The sequence below is a fragment of the Mytilus edulis genome, chromosome 8 (assembly GCF_963676685.1).
Source record: "Mytilus edulis chromosome 8, xbMytEdul2.2, whole genome shotgun sequence".
NCBI lineage: Eukaryota > Metazoa > Mollusca > Bivalvia > Mytilida > Mytilidae > Mytilus > Mytilus edulis.
Window position 1 is genome coordinate 54228419 of NC_092351.1, and position 22397 is coordinate 54250815.

General features: G+C 31.3%; 2 protein-coding genes across 3 annotated transcripts in view; one reads left to right on the top strand and one right to left on the bottom strand.

The window, feature by feature from the left end:
• Positions 1 to 208: 208 nt before the first annotated feature.
• LOC139485885 (mitochondrial disaggregase-like) overlaps positions 209 to 22397 on the bottom strand; it is a 41419-nt gene continuing 19230 nt past the window's right edge. Inside the window, exons 11-17 of one of the 2 annotated variants that reach the window (XR_011655419.1) lie at positions 21299 to 21460; positions 10640 to 10796; positions 9823 to 9896; positions 5261 to 5380; positions 4057 to 4161; positions 2672 to 2978; positions 209 to 663 (exon numbers count right to left, since the gene is read on the bottom strand). Coding sequence is in view for 1 of the 2 variants with exons in the window: in XM_071270536.1 (XP_071126637.1) it covers positions 2736 to 2978; positions 4057 to 4161; positions 5261 to 5380; positions 9823 to 9896; positions 10640 to 10796; positions 21299 to 21460 (861 nt within the window). In the remaining variant the exon portion in view is untranslated. The remainder of the gene's footprint in view (positions 664 to 2671; positions 2979 to 4056; positions 4162 to 5260; positions 5381 to 9822; positions 9897 to 10639; positions 10797 to 21298; positions 21461 to 22397) is intronic. The other variant, XM_071270536.1, reaches the window with a different exon arrangement.
• Positions 12963 to 15015, top strand: LOC139486648 (heavy metal-binding protein HIP-like). The gene is made up of 2 exons (XM_071271573.1): positions 12963 to 13351; positions 14612 to 15015. Exons 1-2 carry the CDS (start codon positions 13003 to 13005, stop codon positions 15013 to 15015), a joined length of 753 nt encoding a protein of 250 aa, XP_071127674.1. The 5' UTR covers positions 12963 to 13002.

Below are 22397 nucleotides of genomic sequence, written 5' to 3' on the forward strand. Positions count from 1 at the left end.
GTTTACCAAGGTCATGATTTTGTGGTTAATAAGACAATGGGAACAAATCCATTGTCATCTGTGAAAGATATTTTATATTGGATGCAACCTACACCATAAAGTTATGCAATAAATGGCTCTTGGTAAAACAAAAATGTAAATATATTTCTAACAGAAAGCAGAAAAACAGACACAGGAGTATATTAATATATAATAAATAATAATCAAGTATTAAATATAAAAAGTTTAATGGTTTGCCTGCAAAACACAAATATGAACAAATAAATATTAACAGAACTGCAGGTTAGTTATAAAATACATAAGAGTGTCAACTTAATTTTTATCATTGAAACCCAGAACATGCAGAAGGCATTCAATTATTTTTTAATTAAATGTTAAATTATACTTTCAAAAATGTTATACATGTAATTAGTGTGATAAATGAAAAAGATTTAGTATCACAATATATATATATCAGATATCACATTCCCTAAAATATTCAAAATCTGATTGCAAATTTTTAAAACATCAACAAATGCACTTGGATTTACAAAAATTACACAATAATCAGACATTCATAACAGAACTCGTCAAAAAATGGTTAACACATTATCTTCCAATATAAAAATCATTGGGACATGTAACGGCCACTACTTGATCATTAATATTATAAAGCGAACAAAACTAGACATTGCATGGTAAGGCCACAATTAAAAATATTTCAGTTTGCCCAAACCCGACCCATGATGACTGGGTGTGGGTAGGTAGGTAGGCAAATTCTTTTTTTTTTTTTTTTTTTTATCAGAATTTGCATGAAAATATTAAAAGATCTTATAACAGTATATCTTTATTTTCCCGTCAAACCTTTGTAGAGACAACCAAAAGCCATGAATTTAAAACCTCTATAAATAAATTAGTCTAAATATGATTTGTATCCTGAGATGTTTATAATCCTGACAATTGCTAACTGTGTGAAAGGGCTGGTGGATTTATGAAGTGATTTCAACAGTTCCATCAACACGATGTTTGTGTAAAAAAAAAATTCAGCTTATTTAATATATAATGATTAAATTTGTTTGCAGTTTTTAAATCCTATTTCTATTAAAATAGATTAAATGTCCTAAAATATTTATATGAATTATTATCTATCATCCTTAGTGTCTTTTTTATGTTTTGAAAAAAAAAAAATATTTTACATTATCACACAGGTAAACTAATTTGGCTATAAATAGATCAAAGCATGTTCTGTAGAATCTCCAAACTAAAAACGTATTTGTTATAATTTTATTTCTTTAAATAATCAAATTTAATTTTTGAAAATAATCATTGTTGATAAAATATAATTACATAAAAGTACGTTTTCTGAAGACTATTTATTTTTAGGTCATGGTTCTAGAGGCTTCCTCACAAATTTGTATAAAAATCCAATATGGCGTCAATAACATGTTTTTACTTTTGCACATGTGAAAAAAATATTTCTGACAAAAGTCAGATTTCTCTTGTCAAAAAGGATTTATATTTATATTGCAATAAATTATTCAGAAGGAGTTACATTCAGTTAAGATTATATTTCTGATTCTGTGAGCAATTATAGTTTTATCAAATTCTCCCAAACAGCAACGTACTGATCTTGTCTAATGAGACTTGTAAATTTGAACTATTTGAATAAAAGGGCATCTAATTTACATGATAAAGGAAGATTATAGTTAAAGACAACAATTTATCAAGAAATAATTCCTTTTTATTCAGTAAAAACAAAATCTTCTTGCAAGATTGTAAATTCGCAACTTCCGGATCCATTTCCTGTCAGAATAACATTGAAAATATTCGATTGCACATGGTTTTGAACAAATCTACCTGAATATTCTAATCAGATATTCGATAACACGATGAAATTAACATTGAGCATATAGGTAAGGCTTTGGTAGTACAGACAACTACAGCGTAAAAAAACTGTGCCACTTCACATGTTTTACTTCTTTACGTTCGTTAAATCAGAAGATTAAAACAGAGAACATCGAATATTGATTAACTGCGTCTCTTATACGCTTTCTTTTAATCTTATTCACAGTTACTTTCAAACGCAAAGACGACAAACATTAAGTTTTGTACGATGACGGAGCGGACCCCAAAAAAATCCTAAAAAAAAAAAATCTTCAAAAAAACGTCAAAAAAGAATTTGAGTCGGCGGGTTTATTTTGGGTCGGTCGCGTTTAGGCAAACATACAATCTTTTTATTTTTGCCTAAGAAATCAAAATATCTTGTACATGTACAGTAAATTCAGAAATTATTGCAAGATTTTTATAAATGCCAATAGTGAGACTGGATTAGTATCGCAATTATTAGAACTTGCATTCTAATATATGCAGAATTTCTTAAAATCACAATTATTAATCTCTCATCATTGTCTATTCTCTGATCTGTAAATTGCAATAATTTCTGTATTTACTGTAGAATTATAGATTATCGTTGGTTATCTCAACGAGATCTATTTTCTCGCTTGAGCCGGTTACGGCGAAAGCGAGAAAAGCAATCGAGTTGAGATAACCAATGATAATCTGTTTATTGCTATTTTACCTATGACGACGTTGTCAATTTCATGTCACTTTTATTAGCAACGCCACGTGGCTCCTTAGTTTTTAGCGATAATTTTCCATCTCAAGTGAGTAGCATGATATGAAAAGTTATCACAAAAAAAAATTAAAGGAAAATTGCAAAAAATAGCGATAATAACTATTAAAATAAAAGTCATTGATCACTTAAAACCAATATCAAATGGGTTTTCTTCGTTCTTAAAATTAATATCAATATATTCCTCCTTCTTTCCTTTCTTTTGAAGTTGAAGTGATATAGTAGGAACATTTTTGTCTTTATCCAATTGTTCTGTTGATTTGATCAAATCGTTAGCATGTGAAGCGGCAAGTTTGATCACACAGCCTTTCTGTATAAGTCCTCTCTCATGAGCCATGGCCAGCTGGGTAACCACTCTTCTCTCCACCTGTAAAAGAAATGAGAATTGTAATGAACTATACGTTCATTTTTTGTACATAAATAAGGTCGTTAGTTTTCTTATTTGATTGATTTACATTGTAATTTCGGGACCTTATATAGCTGACTATGTGGTATGCGCTTTGTTCATTATTGAAGGCTGTACAATGACCTATAGTTGTTAATTTCAGGGACATTTTGGTCTATTGTGGAGAGTTGTCTCATTGGCAATCATACCACATCTTCTTTTTTTATATTATATACTTCTGTGGATTCATTTATTTTTGTGGGTACATGTATGAATTTTAGTGGATTGAAGAAAACTTGCTATTTGATTTCCTGGTTTTGCCAAAATCTGCAAACAAGCCTATAGAAAATTTGTTATTCAATGTACATTTAATTTCATGGTTTACCTGTAACCATAAAATCCATGAAAATTGGTATGCAACAAATAAAAATGAATCCACAATATGCCATTTCTGGTTGATTGATCAATGAGGGTATCACAAGTCAAGTAGTCTGCACTATTGTGTTAACAAGAAATATCACTGCTGTGTTATTTGTTTGTGAATGAACTGTATTAAAATGTTGAATTGCTCAAATAATAAGGTTTTTTCTACCACCTGTATAGATTGCTGTAGCTGTATTTGGCAAAACATTTCAGAATTTTTGCTTTTTGCTTTTTAATGCTCATCAACTTTGCATTTGATTTTACCTTTAATTGTTCTGAATTGAGCACCACTGATGGGTCTTACATAGAGAAAATGTTGGTCACTGGTAAAAACATATAAGCCTGGTGTCTTTGATGAGTTAACAGTACATGGTAGGTAGGATTGGAAAATTTAGCCTTAGCATTGTTCCTTATGAGTGGAGGCTGCAGACATACATTTTGCTCTTTCATCAAAGCATTTTCCCAAAATTGTGTACCTAATATATATACCTCCCCCCTCCCCCAAACCTTGAAAGCCTCCAGCAGTGGTGGAGATGAACAAAAACCAACTGTAAGAGAGCAATTGTTGAACGATGTCATTCCTTACCACATATATATAAGGACTTCAAAAAATATTTGTATGGAGGTTTATTCTTACCTCATATTTGATGGATCTAGCCCCATAGTGGACATCATAACCATCAGCCAAAATATCTACAACATTGTGATCCCATAACAACTTCATATTGTGTTTCTTCTCGGCCTGAAACATTACAATTGTTTTATTAAAACATACAAGTCTATATATTGAACATCTTTGACATGTTGAATATTCTGTTAAGATTTGTCATGTGTTAATTTTAATAAGAATGAATGAATAAAAGGAGAATGTGTCCATTAGACACATATGACCACTTGCATGTAATGTTGTAATGGGACACAACTAGATACCTGTAAAAGTGAAGCCACCTAAATACTTATGGTATTTATATTAATAAGAATTATGTATAAGTTACATAACATTTGGTTGAGGCAAAGCAGGGGCATACTAATTTAATGGAGAAAATTTATGTTAGCTTATATACATTAATCATTGTGTTCCCATTACTCTTTGTTCCTATTACAAATTAATTCTAAGTTTCTTCTCTGCTTGATCATGAATTATCATGGCTGTGTATTACATCATATAAAATTGAAAATGGAAATGGGGAATGTGTCAAAGAGACAACAACTAGACCATATAAAATACAACAGCAGAAGGTAACCAATATGTCTTCAACACAGTGAGAAACTCCAGCACCCGGAGGCATTCTTCAGCTGGCCCCTAATCAAATATATACTAGTTCAGTGATAATGGACGTCATACTAAACTCCCAATTATACAAAAGAAACTAAAATTAAAAATCATACAAGACTAACAAAGGCCAGAGGCTCCTGACTTGGGACAAGCGCAAAAATGCGGTGGGGTTAAATATTCATGTAACCCCTTTGGGTCTGAACATTTTATCTAATTAACAAAAGTTTAAATTAATCTACAGATTCACTGTTATTGGTACTGCAAATATAAAAGCTATATCATTTATGCCAAATTACCTGCAGACCTTCAGCAGCAGAATTTTTCATGCTTTGCCAAACTGTGGTTTGTATTGTGCATTTTTTTGTATGTCTGGTATATACAATTTTAGCCCCTGTATCTATTGTAACTTTGTCTCTAGTTTTTTCAGCCAAAACCTACCATATCTCAACAGATATTATTTCATTACTCCTGTGATCATATCATCAAGCTAGAAGTCTAAAATTAGTAGGCCTAGCATATCATAAACCCATGAAGGTTTTATTTGATATACAGTACTAATGCTTACCTGTTCAGACCAATGATGTAGCTCCTTTGTCACTAATTTTGAAAGTTCAGATCTTGAGAAAGGTAAAAAGTAAACAATTTCATTGATTCTTCCCAAAAATTCATCTCTTCTAAAATGTCTCTGAAAGTAAATAAATTAATTTGTAACAAATTGCCTATCAACAGCAAGGTCAGCAGGTGTTTACATTTCCAAAATCTGAAGCAATTTTGTATTTGTCAATTAAGCCTAGGTACTTATGATAACAACCTGTCCTAAGTCATGAACATGATGTTAAGTGGTTGTCGTTTGTTGATAGGGTTCATAAGTGTTTCTCCTTTTTGGGATACGATTGCTTTCAAGCTATCTGTAGACTTAAACCATTGGCTCAGGGCCATGCCCTCACGTCAACTGTTTTATTCTTAACATTAAGAAACATCTCAGATTCTTAAGATTGTCTTGCTTTAAAAGGTAAAACAAACAAACAAAGGGATTGAACTTAAACAACTTTCCCATAATGTTCTTTTCATAATCTTCATGTTTGATAATTCCCTTGACTTATATGCGTGTTTTTAACAACACGGAAAATTAAAATTCAGCAGTATTTATATTTAGTGTTTTTATAAATTTAGAAACACTTCAGAGGGAATTCCCCAGTTTTGATTAAAAAAAAAGCGAGCGTTCTCTGAATTCAGATAGATCTATTTCTGACATATAAGAACTGAAGTGGAGTTTTTCTTATATGTCACTGTTATGAAACTGATATTTGATATTGTACTTCCATGAAGAAATAGAATCAAAATTGTCGAGAAAAATTAACTCGTTCTGTTGATAAACGTCGTATTATATTAACCAGGTGCTCCGCAGGGCGCAGCTTTATACGACCGCAGAGGTCGAACCCTGAACAGTTGGGGCAAGTATGGACAAAACATTCAAGCGTGATACAGCTCTGAATTTGGATTGTGATCAAATTTTTGACATTACATGGGTTTTTTTTTACACAAAACAAATGTCAAGATTTTACAAATCAATTAAAGATTTCTTCTTCAAACTTTTTAAATCTAAAATTAAATAGTTGACACAGCATAGGTTTCTGACACAGAATGAATGTGGTCTAATGAACTTAAAAGTTTTTTTTTTGCCTTTGAGCAATTCACTATGCTGTTGAATATTAATCCTCTCAAAAAAATGTTTGAAGAAATTTTCTTTTTATTTATGAAATCTGAAATGAGAAAAATTTAAACCCCCCCCCCCCCCCTTTTTTTTCACATCCCTGTTTCCCTTTTTCCAAAACTGATATCAATTCAAATTTCTAATGGAGTTTGCAACAATAACTACTCTTTTAAATACATCATAAAATATTAAAATGTAAAAAAACTGCTTGTTATCACTGAATGGTAAAGATTATTTTAATTTATCAGTTGGTAGTAAAAAGTGAATATACATTGTATATTGTATATAACAAAGATTTAAGTTGATTCTGGACAAAGAAAGATAACTCCAATTAAAAAAAAATCTTGCTATTGCACAATATTTTGCAATTAGATATTTCTTGCTTACTATTCTGGACAAAGAAAGATAACTCTAATTAAAAAAAAATTTGATATTTCACAATATTGTGCAATTAGATATTTCTTGCCATTGCGCAATACTGTGCAATTGAAAAGACTTGCTATTGCACAATACTTAATATAATAATTTTAGATCCTGATTTGGACCAACTTGAAAACTGGGCCCATAATAAAAAATCTAAGTACATTTTTGGATTCAGCATATCAAAGAACCCCAAGATTTCAATTTTTGTTAAAATCAGACTAAGTTTAATTTTGGACCCTTTGGACTTTAGTGTAGACCAATTTGAAAACAGGACCAAAAATGAAGAATCTACATACAAAGTTAGATTTGGTATATCAAAGAACCCCATTTATTCAATTTTTGATGAAATCAAACAAAGTTTAATTTTGGACCCCGATTTGGACCAACTTGAAAACTGGGCCAATAATCAAGAATCTAAGTACATTTTTAGATTCAGCATATCAAAGAACCTAACTGATTCATTTTTTGTCAAAATCAAACTAAGTTTAATTTTGGACCCTTTGGACCTTAATGTAGACCAATTTGAAAACGGGACCAAAAGTTAAGAATCTACATACACAGTCATGACAGTTAGATTCGGCATATCAAAGAACCCCAATTATTCAATTTTGATGAAATCAAACAAAGTTTAATTTTGGACCCTTTGGGCCCCTTATTCTGTTGGGACCAAAACTCCCAAAATCAATACCAACCTTCCTTTTATGGTCATAAACCTTGTGTTTAAATTTCATAGATTTCTATTTACTTAAACTAAAGTTATTGTGCGAAAACCAAGAATAATGCTTATTTGGGCCCTTTTTTGGCCCCTAATTCCTAAACTGTTGAAACCAAAACTCCCAAAATCAATCCCAACCGTTCTTTTGTGGTCATAAACCTTGTGTCAAAATTTCATAGATTTCTATTAACTTAAACTAAAGTTATAGTGCGAAAACCAAGAAAATGCTTATTTGGGCCCTTTTTGGCCCCTAATTCCTAAAATGTTGGGACCAAAACTCCCAAAATCAATACCAACCTTTCTTTTGTGGTCATAAACCTTGTGTTAAAATTTCATAGATTTCCATTCACTTTTACTAAAGTTAGAGTGCGAAAACTAAAAGTATTCGGACGACGACGACGACGACGACGACGCCGACGCCAACGTGATAGCAATATACGACGAAAAAATTTTCAAATTTTGCGGTCGTATAAAAACTATCGAGGAGTGTGTATGGAAAGGAGTCATGACCACTGACCCAAAGGAAATTAAATATTTAAAGAGTTAGAAATGGGGTTCTTCCTAGAATTAATGTAGGAAAATAGGTGATAAGATACGAAGTGAAATACCTTCTCTCACTCTGAGTCTCAGTGACTGATGTGGAAAGTAAACTTGGAATTAATAGTTCAAAAATAAAACACAATAAGTACATTGTTCATACACTTGTATCTGGGATTGGCTATTTTGTAACTATTCAGATTACGTAAATTACATTTTACATGTGCAGTTGAATTAGTTTTGGAAATAATATTATCCAGCTACATGTATAAATGTGTCAATGAAAACAATGGCAATCGTATCCCTCTGAGCAATCTGCTCTTTGATTCATTGTTCTCCTTGACTTACAGACATATTGGTTGGGTTTGTGTATGTTGCTTAGTCTTTAATTGTCTATGTTGTCTCTTATGTACAAAATTTGTCTGTTTGTCTTTTCTTTTTTAAGCCATGGTGTTGTCATTTTATTTTTTGGATCTATAAGTTTGACTGTCCGTCTAGTATCTTAAGCCCATCTTTTACATGGATTAGATCATTGGTTTTCCTATTTGAATGTGTTCACACTAGTTATTTTTTGGGCCCTTTATAGCTTGCTATTTGGTGTGAGCCAAGGCTCCATGTTGAAGACCGTATATACTTTGACCTATATTGGTTTACTTTTTCAAATTGTGATTTAGATGGAGAGTGTTTCATTGGCACTCATACCATATCTTCTCATATCTATTTTAATGCTTTACTTTATCTTAGCATCACATCGGGAAAACATTTTTTTTTACTTACCAAAATTGGTTAAATGGGGAAATTGGAGTCAGTCATATAAATTTTAAAAAACTCCAAATTCATGTATATATGAACATGTTGAAACATACTCTCCACAAAAACTAATAAACAACAAGAATGTGTCCATAGTACACGGATGCCCCACTCCCACTATCATTTTCTATGTTCAGTGGACCGTGAAATGGGGGTCAAAACTTTAATTTGGAATTAAAATTAGAAAGATCATATCATAGGGAACATGTGTACTAAGTTTCAAGTTGATGTAACTTTAACTTCATCAAAAACTACCTTGACCAAAAACTTTAACCTGAACTTTGCACTATCATTTTCTATGTTCAGTGGACCATGAAATTGGGGTAAAAACTATAATTTGGCATTAAAATTAGAAAGATCATATCATGGGGAACATGTGTATTAAGTTTCATGTTGATTGGACTTCAGCTTCATCAAAAACTACCTCGACCAAAAACTTTAACCTGAAGCGAACGGACGGACGGACGTACAGACGGATGCACAGATGGACGCACAGACGGACGCACAGACGAACGGAGGCACAGACCAGAAAACATAATGCCCCTCTACTATCGTAGGTGGGGCATAAAAATGACACTGTATAAATTGTGTACTTTTAAGTATTTTTCTGGAATAACTTTCAACAGTAATCTTCAATGGTTACGCCGATGAAAACCAGGGATGTATAAATAATTACTGTAAATTATTGCTAGTTTTTTTTTCAACTGGGTGAGTATTGCAATAGTAAGAACTCACATTTGGATATATAATAAATGTATCTGTATGCCATATACATGGAATAAATTGCAAGAATTAACTTCACATTTTGTCAATTCTTCAAAAATTTTAATACCATGTATTAATTTCTGTCAGATTTTTGTCTCATTTATATATATTCAACCCATTGTCAATCTTTTTCGATTTAGACCAATTATAGATATCCAATTACCTTCAAAATGGGTCTGACAACTTGGTCTTTGAACCTTCTGGATATAGTTATTCTTTCTGATGATTCTAAATCCTCTGCAAAATGGAAATTAAAGTAATATATACATGTATAAACAAAAGTTAAAAACAAGGAAATTAAAAGTCATAGGAAACAGATTTCTGGGTAATAATAATGTTAACAAAATTATCAAAACAATGCATGTATTAGAACTGTTTGCTCTAAAGCTATAAACTTTGACATCCTTTTTAGGACTCTTAGAGATGCAGGATGTCAGATGGCAGTCCATAATTACATGTGATAGTAAACATGGAAACTACGGACTCAGAATTGAGACAGTTATTACGTTGAAATCATAAAAGATTCATTTTCTATTGATAAATCATTCATTCTTCGATTTCCTATTCATTTTGTAACTTTAATTCACATACAAACACCCCTGTAGCACAATTGAACATTTTCCCTTCCAACCACCCACTAATATTGTAAAAAAAACTTCATTTTGCAGATACATTATTTTGTGTTTAGCCCTTTTTAGCCAATATTCAAATTTACTTGATGTAGTTTAATAAGGAATGATCAAAGTTTTACATATATTCACCTATTTTTTTTTTAAATTGCAAAGATTGTGAAAATAAATAGCTCATGAAAATGAGTTGGTATTCAGTATAGAGTTTTACTTATCTATAGCAACTGTCTTTATTGGACAATCAAATGCATGGTCACCTCTTAAAGTCTTTTGCTTTTTCATGTTATTCATGTTGTTTGGTTGCTGTCTCATTGGTATATTAGCCACTCTTTTAATTCATATTTAACAAACCCAGTTTTCCTGTATGTTTCTGTTTATCTATTTCATCCGCTTCTTTCCTTAATTGTAGAGCATGCTCAGCTATAACCTCACTAGCTAAGTTGGAAGTCATGATAAATATAGCATCTTTACAATCCACTGTCTTCCCTTTTCCATCTGTCAACCTTCCCTGGAAAAAAAACAATTTAAAAAAAATTAAAATAATGCCCAACAGTTTATGACGTCCATTATCACTGAACTAGTCATGCAAGTATACATTTTTGTTTCGGTGCTAGCTGAAGCACCCATTTATATTTATTAAAAAATTGTGAATATTTCTCTCACATGAACAAAATATCTAAAATACTAGACTTCATAAAGCTTAGAATATTTGAGGATGAGTTGGCAAACTTTTAATGTGACGTTCATTATTGCTGAACTAAGTACACATTTTTGTTAAGGGGCCCGCTGCAGCAAGCCTGTGGTTGTGGATTTTTTTGCTGTGTAAAGGACCCTGCTTAGTGGCTCTTTTTCTGAACTTTGGTTGGGTTGTTGTCTCTTTAACACATTTTCCATCTCCATTCCCAATTTTATAAAATGTAACCTCTTTTCATGAAATTCAAGTGTGATGGTATTTTTTATTTATTATATTTTTACATATTGGGTGTCTTATGTTATTTTTGGGGGCTGTGTCATGAAGTCATGCACATACAAGAGGCTGTCACAACGACAGCAAACCGGATTTATTAATATTTATTTGTGTCCTGGCAATATCACAAGAACCATTACTGATAAATGGTGAAAGTGAAAATCGTCAATATCAAATTTGACCTCCATTTTGTCATCAGTATCAACATCTTAAAATTTGAAAAGCTTAGATTGAATGGTTCATGAGTAAATGCAACAACGTGAATGGAAACGCCATTTCACAATCTTTCAAGAACCATAACTCCTGAACGGTAAAAGTCAAAATCGTCATTATTGAACTTGACCTCTAATTTGCCATCAGTAACAACATATAAAAATTTCAAAAGCTTTGGTTGAATGGTTCATGAGAAAATGCACGGACACGACTGGAAACACCATTTTTCAATCTTTCAAGAACCATAACTCCTGAACGGTAAAAGTCAAAATCGTCATTATTAAACTTGACCTCCATTTTGTCATCAGTAACAACATATTAAAATTTGGGAAGCTTAGGTAGAACAGTTCATGCGTAAATGCACGGACACGACTGGAAACTCCATTTTTCAATCTTTCAAGAACCATAACTCCTGAACGGTAAAAGTCAAAATTGCCATTATTGGACTTGATCTCCATTTTGTCATCAGTAACAACATATTAAAATTTGGAAAGCTTAGGAAGAACAGTTCATGCGTAAATGCAGGGACACGATTTTTCAATCTTTCAAGAACCATAACTCCTGAACGGTAAAAGTCAAAATCGCCATTATTGAACTTGACCTTCATTTAGTTGTCAGTAACAACATATTAAAATTTTAAAAGCTTTGGTTGAACGGTTCATGAGTTAATGCACGGACAACATTTGATTCCCGCCCGCCCAACCGACCGCCCGCCCGCCCAACCGACCGCCCGCCCGCCCGACCGACCGCCCGCCCGCCGTACATCCCCAAATCAATAACCGACATTTTTGTCACAAAAATCCGGTTAAAAATGATGGCACAAACATTTGATTTCATAATTGATCTTTAGATTTCATTAAATAGAATTTCTTTAATTAATTAGTTATTATGTTTGGAAAAATCATGTTGAAATATACTCAAACTGCATTTTCATTTAATAATATACTGATACCAACAAAAGATTAGAATACTTTTTTATATCAGTTCTGATAGAAAAATATGTTTGACTTTGCATTGTTGCATTTTAAATCTAAAATAGTAAAAGTACAAAACAACTTATTCTTGTATGTTTCGTCTATAACAGAATGTTTCCATATGCACATTTCAATTGATTGATTGATTGTTGTCTGCACATTTCAATATCAAGTTCTTACTACTGTAAGTAAGTTTGTTTAAAATAAAAGACAATTAATTAGTGGTAAGCTAAACAATCCCCACAGATTTTATAAATAAATAATTATGCTCTTTTTGAGGTTCCTAAAACTATGTTTATAAAACATTTCCCAATATAAATTATATAAACAGTCACAAGTTTTGATGATATTCAAACCATTTTCATTTAGAGCTGTTCTATGTAGTTTTTACAAACAATAAAGTTCTCAAATCATTGTTATTACTTAAATCTTTTTCCTGTTAGATCTTATAAACAATATTTTGGAAGATTGTCAAACCATTGCTTTAAAGTAAACGAAACAAAATCAATTGAACAGAAATTTTGTACAGGCCAGCAACAGCGATTTTACTGGTTTCCAAGATGTTAAATGGACATACTGTTTTTCTTTTTGTTTTGACGCTGAGTTTTCACTTGCGTCTTGTGAAATTGTGTGAAAGTGGCAACTGTTCAAATGCAATTGATGTTCCCTTAATTTCAAAATTGAATGCACCTCTTAAGGCAGAGCTGGACATTTCAACTCTTACTGCACAACTGAAAGAGCTGATAAAACAAGAAGTACAAGCATCAGTCTCAAAAACAGTGAAAGACCTTATACGAAAAGAAGTAAAACTGGCAACAACAAATATTGTGAAGAGAGTGAATAATGCTGTGGACTACTTACATACTAGTAACAATGTTACAATGTCAACCTATATGCAAGAACTGAAAGGTAAGATTATAATATTATTTTTAACATTCAAATATATATCAAAATACAGGATCAATCTACTTTTTTTAAAGTTAATTTGAAATTGGAGCTTACAAGATTTGATAGATTTTAAATATGTGCAACCTCTTTTTGCTATTCTGACAGCTTATATATATGACAAATATTCAAGTTTAATGATTCCAATACTTTTAAATTAATCTTCCTTAACGTTGTTCATTTAGTCATGAAAATTTTGCAATTCCCTTTTCATGTTTAATAGTAGGACTCCATACATCACTTTGAAACATTTCCAAATACTTTAAATGAAAAACTAAAAAAAATGCTGTTGATGGATATCAGATTTAACCCTATATTTTATGTCAGTATCCCCCTTTTAAATTTTTTTGAAAAGCACCACAGATTCTGAAATAGAACGGTTTCCCTTAAATTATAGTACAACATTTATCATATATCCATTATATAATCTCTTCAGATATCACCATTATGGTAGAGCATGTAACATGGTACTATAAGGCCATGCAGGTGTGTGTGTGTGTAGGGGGGGGGGGGACTCTAAATGTATTTTTAAAATATCAAAAGTTTGGTAGTAATAGACAACTTTCGAGTTCAATGCAATTCCATCAAAAACTCTGGTTTAAGTGAACGTCATTTGTGCGTTTAGGGGCGTCGTTACCTCCATTCCAATGTTGAGCGAGTGGTTGGAAAACTAAAATTCTATATTGTACGAATTATTCGGCAAATTGAATTCTCAAAATTGACAATCAGCATTTTCAATATTATGAATGAACACGAATGCAGCCACTTTTATTTTAGACGGAAACCGTCTAAAAATTAACCAAAATGCTAAAATTTTGAAGATTTCAGTATTTGTGCATTGTATTGTCAAAAACAGCTCATATTTATGTAGAAGAAGCATTTCACTTTCCAAAATATAGCTTAAAGATTACATTTTCACAATTTTCTAAAACTGCTATATTTTGGGGCCAATAAGGGGTCTTACTGAACCTACTTCTTTGACAAAAGTTGTTCTTATTAGCTTTCTCACATCTCTTTTCATCAACTAATTTTTTTTTTACTTGAAACATTGAAGTAAATAAAAGGGGGCAATTATGGCCTTTATTGATCTTACTTCTTCTTTTTTTCTTTTTCTTTTTATTAATTTTCGCCAGGATATGAGACAATTGATTTATTATTTCATCTTGACTGTTTATAATCATTTGGTTTTTTTTTGGTTTATTTTCTTTACATTTTTTGTTTCAGAGACAATGATGAAGCCTGCTTTTTCTACATTTCTTACGAAAACAATTAACCCATTCAGTGGAAATGACATTCTGAAATTTGATGATGTCCGCATAAATCTTGGAAGTCATTACAACCCAAAGACTGGGAAATTTACTGCACCGAAATCTGGACTGTACCAAATATCCTACAATCTGATGGGTTATAAAAAATCCACTGTTACATTTCAAATAAACAAAAACAATGGAGCCTTTGTTTATGGTTATGCGGATGGTTCTGGATATGCCACGTCCCCTTCCTCAGTGTTAATAGAACTCAAAAAGGGAGATAAAGTATACATCATACACAGAACAAACAGAAGTGAGAAAGTTATTGGGAAACTTGAACCATCGTTCTTCTCTGGATATTTCCTGCAACCTATATGAATCACCATAATAATTTTGGGTTTTTTGGTATCAATGTTACTTTTTTTTAAAAGCAAGGGACAGTTATGACTTTGTATGTAACATTTAAAAAAATATTAAAATTATTTTGCATCTTCAAACAGTCCATTTTATATATAGCTTATGATACATTATTCATCTGTATCATCTTATTTAATTTACAATAATACAATCAAGTTTAACACTAGTATTTATAGATTATTGTTCGGTGTGAGCCAAGGCTCTGTGTTGAAGGCTGTACCTTGACCTGTTATGTTTTACTTTTATAAATTGTTATTTGGATGGAGAGTTGTCTCATTGGCACTCATACGACCATACTTATGTTTATCTGACATTGACCATATATTGTATAATCTCCTAGCATCCCTTCTAAAATTATCCCTCTTCAAAACCTACATAAAATTTAAATCTTCTAAAAATATAAAATTTATCCAACAGGATATTTATTTGGCAAAGGAGTAGGTTCAGTAAGACCCCTTTTTGGCCCCAAAATAGATCACTTTTACAAAATTGTTATAATGTAAACTTACAGCTATAATTTCTCTGAAAGTAGAATACTTCTGCTACATAAATATGATCTATTTTTGACTATACAATGCACATATATCGGGTACTAGCATCATTAAGTCATACTAAGTTACTGAATTCTTCACAATTTTAGCATTTGAGTTAAATTTTAGACGGTTTTCATCTTAGAGGGAAGTGGCCGCATTAGTGTTAATTCTTTATATTCAAATGTAAGTTGTATTTGATGATCATATATAAAGGTTGAGAGTGAACACAGATGTGGCCACTTTCATTTTTGACAAAAACCATCTGAAAAGTGCCATATTATAGCATATTTGAAAGATTTTCCATATTTAAGGTTGAATATGAGCATCTGAAAAACTAAATCAGTTCAAATCTTTCACACAAACTACAAATACTGGGAACCAGTGCATTTTTATGTGCAATTAAAGTAATTTTGATTTTTTTTTTTTTAATATTAAACATATTTTATTATTAATCACCTGTTACATCAATCCTCAGTTGCCCAGGGACGCAACTAAGGGGGCCCAGATTTTAAGTCTCATTTGTCGGGGGAAAAGCAAATGAGAAAAACAAACTCCCACTATAAATTATTAACATCTCAGTTATAAATATTATCTATCCTTGTATAAATGTACATGTACCTGCAATCATTATCGATCTATATATCTATAATTTAATTTTAGATGTAACATGTCTTCTGATTGGCTGACGTTATTTTGTAATGAGCCCATAGACATAATTTAGTCATGTGACCGTGACATCATTTTTTCATGGTTTTCTACGGTTTAAAATGGAATTTAGAATTAAATTATAAGAAATGACTGTAATATTTTTTCTGTCTATTCCAAATAACATAAAAAATGTGGTGCACACTGTTAAATAACCCGCTACGCACGTTATTTAGTGTGCACCAAATTTTTTATGTTATTTCTGCATAGACAGAAACAATATTACAGTCATTCCTTAAATAACTCACACCATATATAATTATTTGAATTTATAGTATTAGTTTTATCTTTATTTATTTCTCACAAAGGCTACTTGTATTTATTAAGCAGTTTCAATTTTATCGTATATCAAGTACATCAAGTACATCAAGTCATTCCTTTGTTATATTAAGTATGTACTTAGGTGAGGTTAGATAAAAAGAAATTAAGAAATTTAAATTGATACTTTAAGCTGGTAGAGCATCAATTAAGGATAAAGATAAGCTTAAAATATTGATAGGTCATTGAGCTCCTTTTCGAGATATTTGAGATTTAAAATATGGCGGGAAAAGGCTGACTCTGACTCTTACCTTATATTTGCATAGGTATTATTTGGGTCTCAAAATAAAAGAAAGAAAATCAAGAATCTTCTAAAATTTTGGAAATGACCTTTCATGAGCTATTTATTCTTATATGAAAAAATAAATGGGTGTTATAGGGCAAAATATTTTACATTGTATTGTATGGAAAAACACCAAGGAGTCCGAACATTTGACACAAACCTCACCTAAGTACATCCTTAACTTCAATAACATTAAATGTCTGGTCGAGTTATCATTTACCATTATTAAAGAAATATTGATTTTTTTAAGTACAATTGTTTGGATATGGAATGGGTATAACATAACATTGTAGATATATTTCATAAATCAGAAACATTATGTTTTCTAATCAAAAGTGCATTAATCTGATAATTTAAAAAATTTGATTTTATAATTTTAGGCCATAAAAAAGAATAGGTTTGTTTGCCCAAACGCTACCTACCCAGAAAAAAGCTGCCCACTCAATTCTTTTATTGTCCTGATTTGAAAAAGTTTTTTTTTAATCAGATAGACATGAAGACTAATAAACCCATGATACTTCAATTTCTCTTTTTGAAAAAAAAAAAAAAGAAAATGCCTACCTACCTACCCACTGTCTCAACCTTTGGGTAGGGTTTGGGCAAACCAAAATATTTTTAATTGTGGCCTTATGAAATAAATATAAAATGTGCAATAGTTAATTCTTGTTTATTTAGAAAAACAAACAACAGTTATCTTGTTTATTTAAGAACATTTTACTTGTAAAATAATGTGGGACAATTAAAGCTTTTCATGTGGGACAATCAGAACTCTAAAATTTTAAAAAGACAATTAGGAATAAACTGCCTGTGTAATATATATAATAAATATTAGTCATTCTTAATTGATTAGATTACTTTCACTTAGGATGTTAGGTGTCAATTTGTTATAATTCATTCTTATACATGTTATATATAATCTGTATCTTTGACAGATTTAATTCTGTACCATTATATACATTTTAATACTTAAAAACAGATGGCGAAAGGTCATAGCTCATTCAAAATTTATACTCTGTAGGTTTCAAAATAAGATAAATGCTTTTCCCATGTGTTTGTACTAATAAGCAATATTTCTAACGATTTTCAAGCGATTACTTTAAAACCTCTGTAAAGCTTAAATTGAACAGAAATTATGTACCTGCCAGTCAGAGATATGGTTTCCAAGATGGTATTCTTTTTGTTTTGATACTAAATTTTCAACTGCGTCTAGGGACTTCGTGTGAAAATGACAATTGTTCAATCTATTGACATTCCCTTAATTTCTACATTGAACGCACCTCTTAAAGCAGAGTTAGACATTTCAGTTCTTACTGGACAACTGCAAGAACTGATAAACAGGAAGTACAAGCTGCAGTCTCAAAAGCAAATAAAGGCCTTGTGGAAAATATTGTTGATACAAGTGTAAACACTGCGGTGGACAATTTAAAGTAGATACCAATATTACAATAGCTACCTACAAAGAGGAACTGAAAGGTAAGAATATTATTGGCATTTTACATTTATTTATTTCAAAGAAACAATATTAATTAAATGGTAAGTATTGGAAAATAGAGTAAAAATAGGTTTAAAAAGAAGATATTTGTTCAAAAACTTAAAAAGATCTGAACTTTTATAGAATAAATTGATCTTTTTTTTATACCATACCAATGGCTTAAGCAGAGAATTATTTCATTGGTATTTAAACTTATTTTTAAATTTAAAATCTTTAAAAATAATTAGGGTTAGGGTGAAAGGGAGTAGGGGTTCCTTACTGTTATGGACTTCTGACCTTTTTTGTGAGTTTTGCATGTATATTTTTTTGCTCTTGACAAAATGATTGAAGAAAGTTCTTATGAATGTTTTTCATTCTTCATATATATATGCATCAAAATAGGTATTAAAATTCACAACACTTTTAATATAAAATTACTTTATCTAAGTTATCTCTCCTACTATCCGAGTAATCTCCCTTTATTTGGCAAGGTTTAAAAAAATGAATCAGACACAAATATTGTGGTTTTTTTTAAGAAAATACAATCAAAAATATGATATTACACCTAATTTTCTATATTTATATTAAAAGTCTTTCACATGAATTGCATACTACTCACACAATTTGCATTAAAGATATAGACCAATTGCTATCTCATGGTGCTTCATAATCCAAGATGTAGGAAAACACCCGAGACATCCTTTTAAGGTCATTAAAAACTTTCATCATCATCTAACACCTTAATTAGGTTTTACTAACAATTCTGTAGCTTTCCATATGTAGATATTTTTTTTAAAACATTTTGTAGCTTTCAATTTCATTGCTTTTCAAACTAAAACAAGAATGTGTCCTCAGTACACGAATGCCCCACTCGCACTATCATTTTCCATGTTCAGTGGACCGTGAAATTGGGGTAAAAACTCTAATTTGGCATTAAAATTAGAAAGATCATATCATAGGGAACATGTGTACTAAGTTTGAAGTCGATTGGACTTCAACTTCATCAAAAACTACCTTGACCAAAAACTTTAACCTGGAGCGGGACAGACGGACGAACAGACAGACAGACAGACGAACGGACGGACAGACTAACGGACGCACAGACCAGAAAACATAATGCCTCTCTACTATCATAGGTGGGGCATAAAAATAGCTTAATATTATACAGATCTTTTAAAGATGAAATTAACTGATCATTCTTTTTGCTTCAATACTGTATATTTTACTTACTTCTTGTGTCAATTTTGTTGTTGTATATAGTTTTATTTTTTTTTGTTTCAGAGACAACAGCTAAGACTGCATTCTTCACTTTTCTTAAGAGAAGCAGAACATTAAGTGGTAGCCAAATTCTGAAATTTGATGATTTGCAGATAAATCAAGGAAACGCTTACAACCCTAACACTGGAAATTTTACTGCACCAAGATCAGGACTATACCATATATCATGTAGTTTGATGGGAAGTTTTCCAACTGCTAGTATCAGTTTTCGGATTGATAAGAATGGTGATTTATTTCTTAACATATATTCTCATGACTCAGGTTGGACAACTCAATCAGTTTCACTATTAATGGAACTTACGGAAGGTGACAAGATTTATGTCAAGCACAGTACCAGTAGAACAGACATGGTAAATGGAAACAGACAGTCTTATTTTTCTGGTTTTCTTTTGCTATAAAAGCAAACCAGATAATTAAAAACAATGTCCTGGAATTTCTGAAGTGTTATTTATAACTGTATAAAAGGCCATGAAATTTTATAAATTTCTTTACCTTCAGAATGAGAGAATTTAAAGAGTAACTCATAATAAACTAATGTATAAAAATAATTGCTTTTTGTTTTGAATGTTGCAGTGAAACAGTTTCAATGGATTTTTAGACGTTTTGCACTTATAAAATCAGCATGAACTTCAACATAACCAAAATAAAATAAATTGCTTAGCGCAGCACAGCTGGATACAACCACTGAGATCCAACCCGGAATAGAAGGGTCAAAAGTGGACACAATATTCACATTTGATACAGGTCTGAATTTTTTTTTGGAACTAATTTTCTGTTTAATTTCTGAAATCTGAAATGAGAAAAATGCCACACCTCCCCAATTGGAAACTGGATAAGTGTTGCAAAATTAAGAACTCACACTCTAAATTTTGATATCATTATTTTTTTATGTAACATCTAACACCTTTACTGGTGGAAAAAATGGTTACAGAAAAGAAATGGGTTTACATCCCGTCTTATTAATTAGTAATAAAGTAAAAAAGTAATTATACTGCATCACTTGCAATAGGATCCCCATTCCACTTTTCAGTCAAATTTTTGTGTTTTAAAACCTACTTTTCTAAAAAGTAGAGATTTTACAATCTCCTGTGAAGACAAATCAAATCTCATTGGCTGCATTGATAATCTATAAACTGTGGATTTATTCAATTTCTTGGATACCATTTTTTGTGGATTCAGGAAAAAAATCACATTTTCATAGAGATTTGATATCCTGGTTTTGGCAAAGCCTCTGTACAGACCTACAGAAAATTTGTAATTCATTGGGCATTTAAATTCTTGGTTAACCTTTACCCACGAAATCCATGAAAATTGGTATCCTGCAAAGAATAATGGATCCAATTAAAGAGGTAGGTAAATGGGGGTACATTCATGATGAATAAAGGTAAAAATTCTTGCCAAATGACGTAAATGGTAATTTTTGGTGCATGTACACTTTCTTTTAGACGATCAACTGATTCTGACAAATCACGTTACATTTTTCCCCAAAATGACGATAATGATAATTATTTGGGACCTCTGACAAATCATAATAATTAGGATATTTTGACAAACCACAGTAAAATTTCAACCAATTTAACGCTAACCGTAGTTGCAAATGACCGTTTGACACCTGATGATAAAGGGCATTACTATCCTTATACAAAACAATGTTACCTCATCAAATAATTGCAGCATGATTGTCAGAACGTCTGGATGGGCTTTGTCCACCTCATCAAACAGTACTACAGCCTTTGGACTTTCTGTTAATTTCTTGGTCAGTTGACCTCCCTCATCATGTCCAATATACCCTGGAGGTGATCCTATAAATTTTGCAACCTTGAAAATAGAAAAACAAATTATGATTGTACAAAGCACTCTAGAAACTTGGATGTATTATTATAATTTAAGAATTAAAAAAAATGGGGTTATCTGTTATTCAGGGCTAGTATTAAATTTGCAATTTCTAGATATAAGAAGATGTGGTATGAGTGCCAATGAGTCAACTTTCCATCCAAGTCACATTTTGTAAAAGTAAATCATAATAGGTCAAAGCATGGTCTTCAACACGGAGCCTTGGCTCACATTGAACATCAATAAAATTGAAAATGAAAATGGGGAATGTGTCAAGCTATTAAGGGCCCCAACAATCATTCGTGTAAAACCATATAAACGGGAAAACCAACTCTATAATCTATAAAAAAAAATGAGAAACCAGAAAAACTTCTGAAACACATCAACAAACGACAACTACTGAACATCCGATTCCAAGTCTGTTTTCCAAATTTTTACTTAAGATTATTTCTTATCCCTGAATAAGATCTTCCTCAGAATTAAATTAATGCAAGTCTACATTTGTCTGATTTTACCTTTATCATAAAATTCTAAAAACGAAAAAGAAAAAATACTCAAGAAAATTTACAACCTCACCGTACAAATAAAGTACTTAATTACTAAATTGCTATAATGCAAATTGAACTCACTCTTGGGTACCCAAAAAAACATGACAAAGTTCTGGTTGTAATAATTATAGATTATAACATGTTCTTTTCAATAAATGGCCCTGACATCATCCAGAGTTTCCCTTATCAGCCTAAGACATTTATAAGCTGAGAGCTCATATGGGTCCAGGGATATTACAATGGCTGATATGGAAAAGAACATGTTTTAATCTATCACCATGATAATATAAATTATCAAAAAAGTGGAAATATTTAATTTCTCATTTCCTTTGTTGAAAAAAAAGAAGTTCTATAACATTTCCAAACTATAGTCC

Bases quoted from the DNA above. Each gene is read 5' to 3' on its own strand.
- LOC139486648 (XM_071271573.1), top strand. From the start codon at position 13,003: ATGTTAAATGGACATACTGTTTTTCTTTTTGTTTTGACGCTGAGTTTT. The intron at 13,352-14,611 runs GTAAGATTATAA...TTTTTGTTTCAG, and splicing joins CTATATGCAAGAACTGAAAG to AGACAATGATGAAGCCTGCT.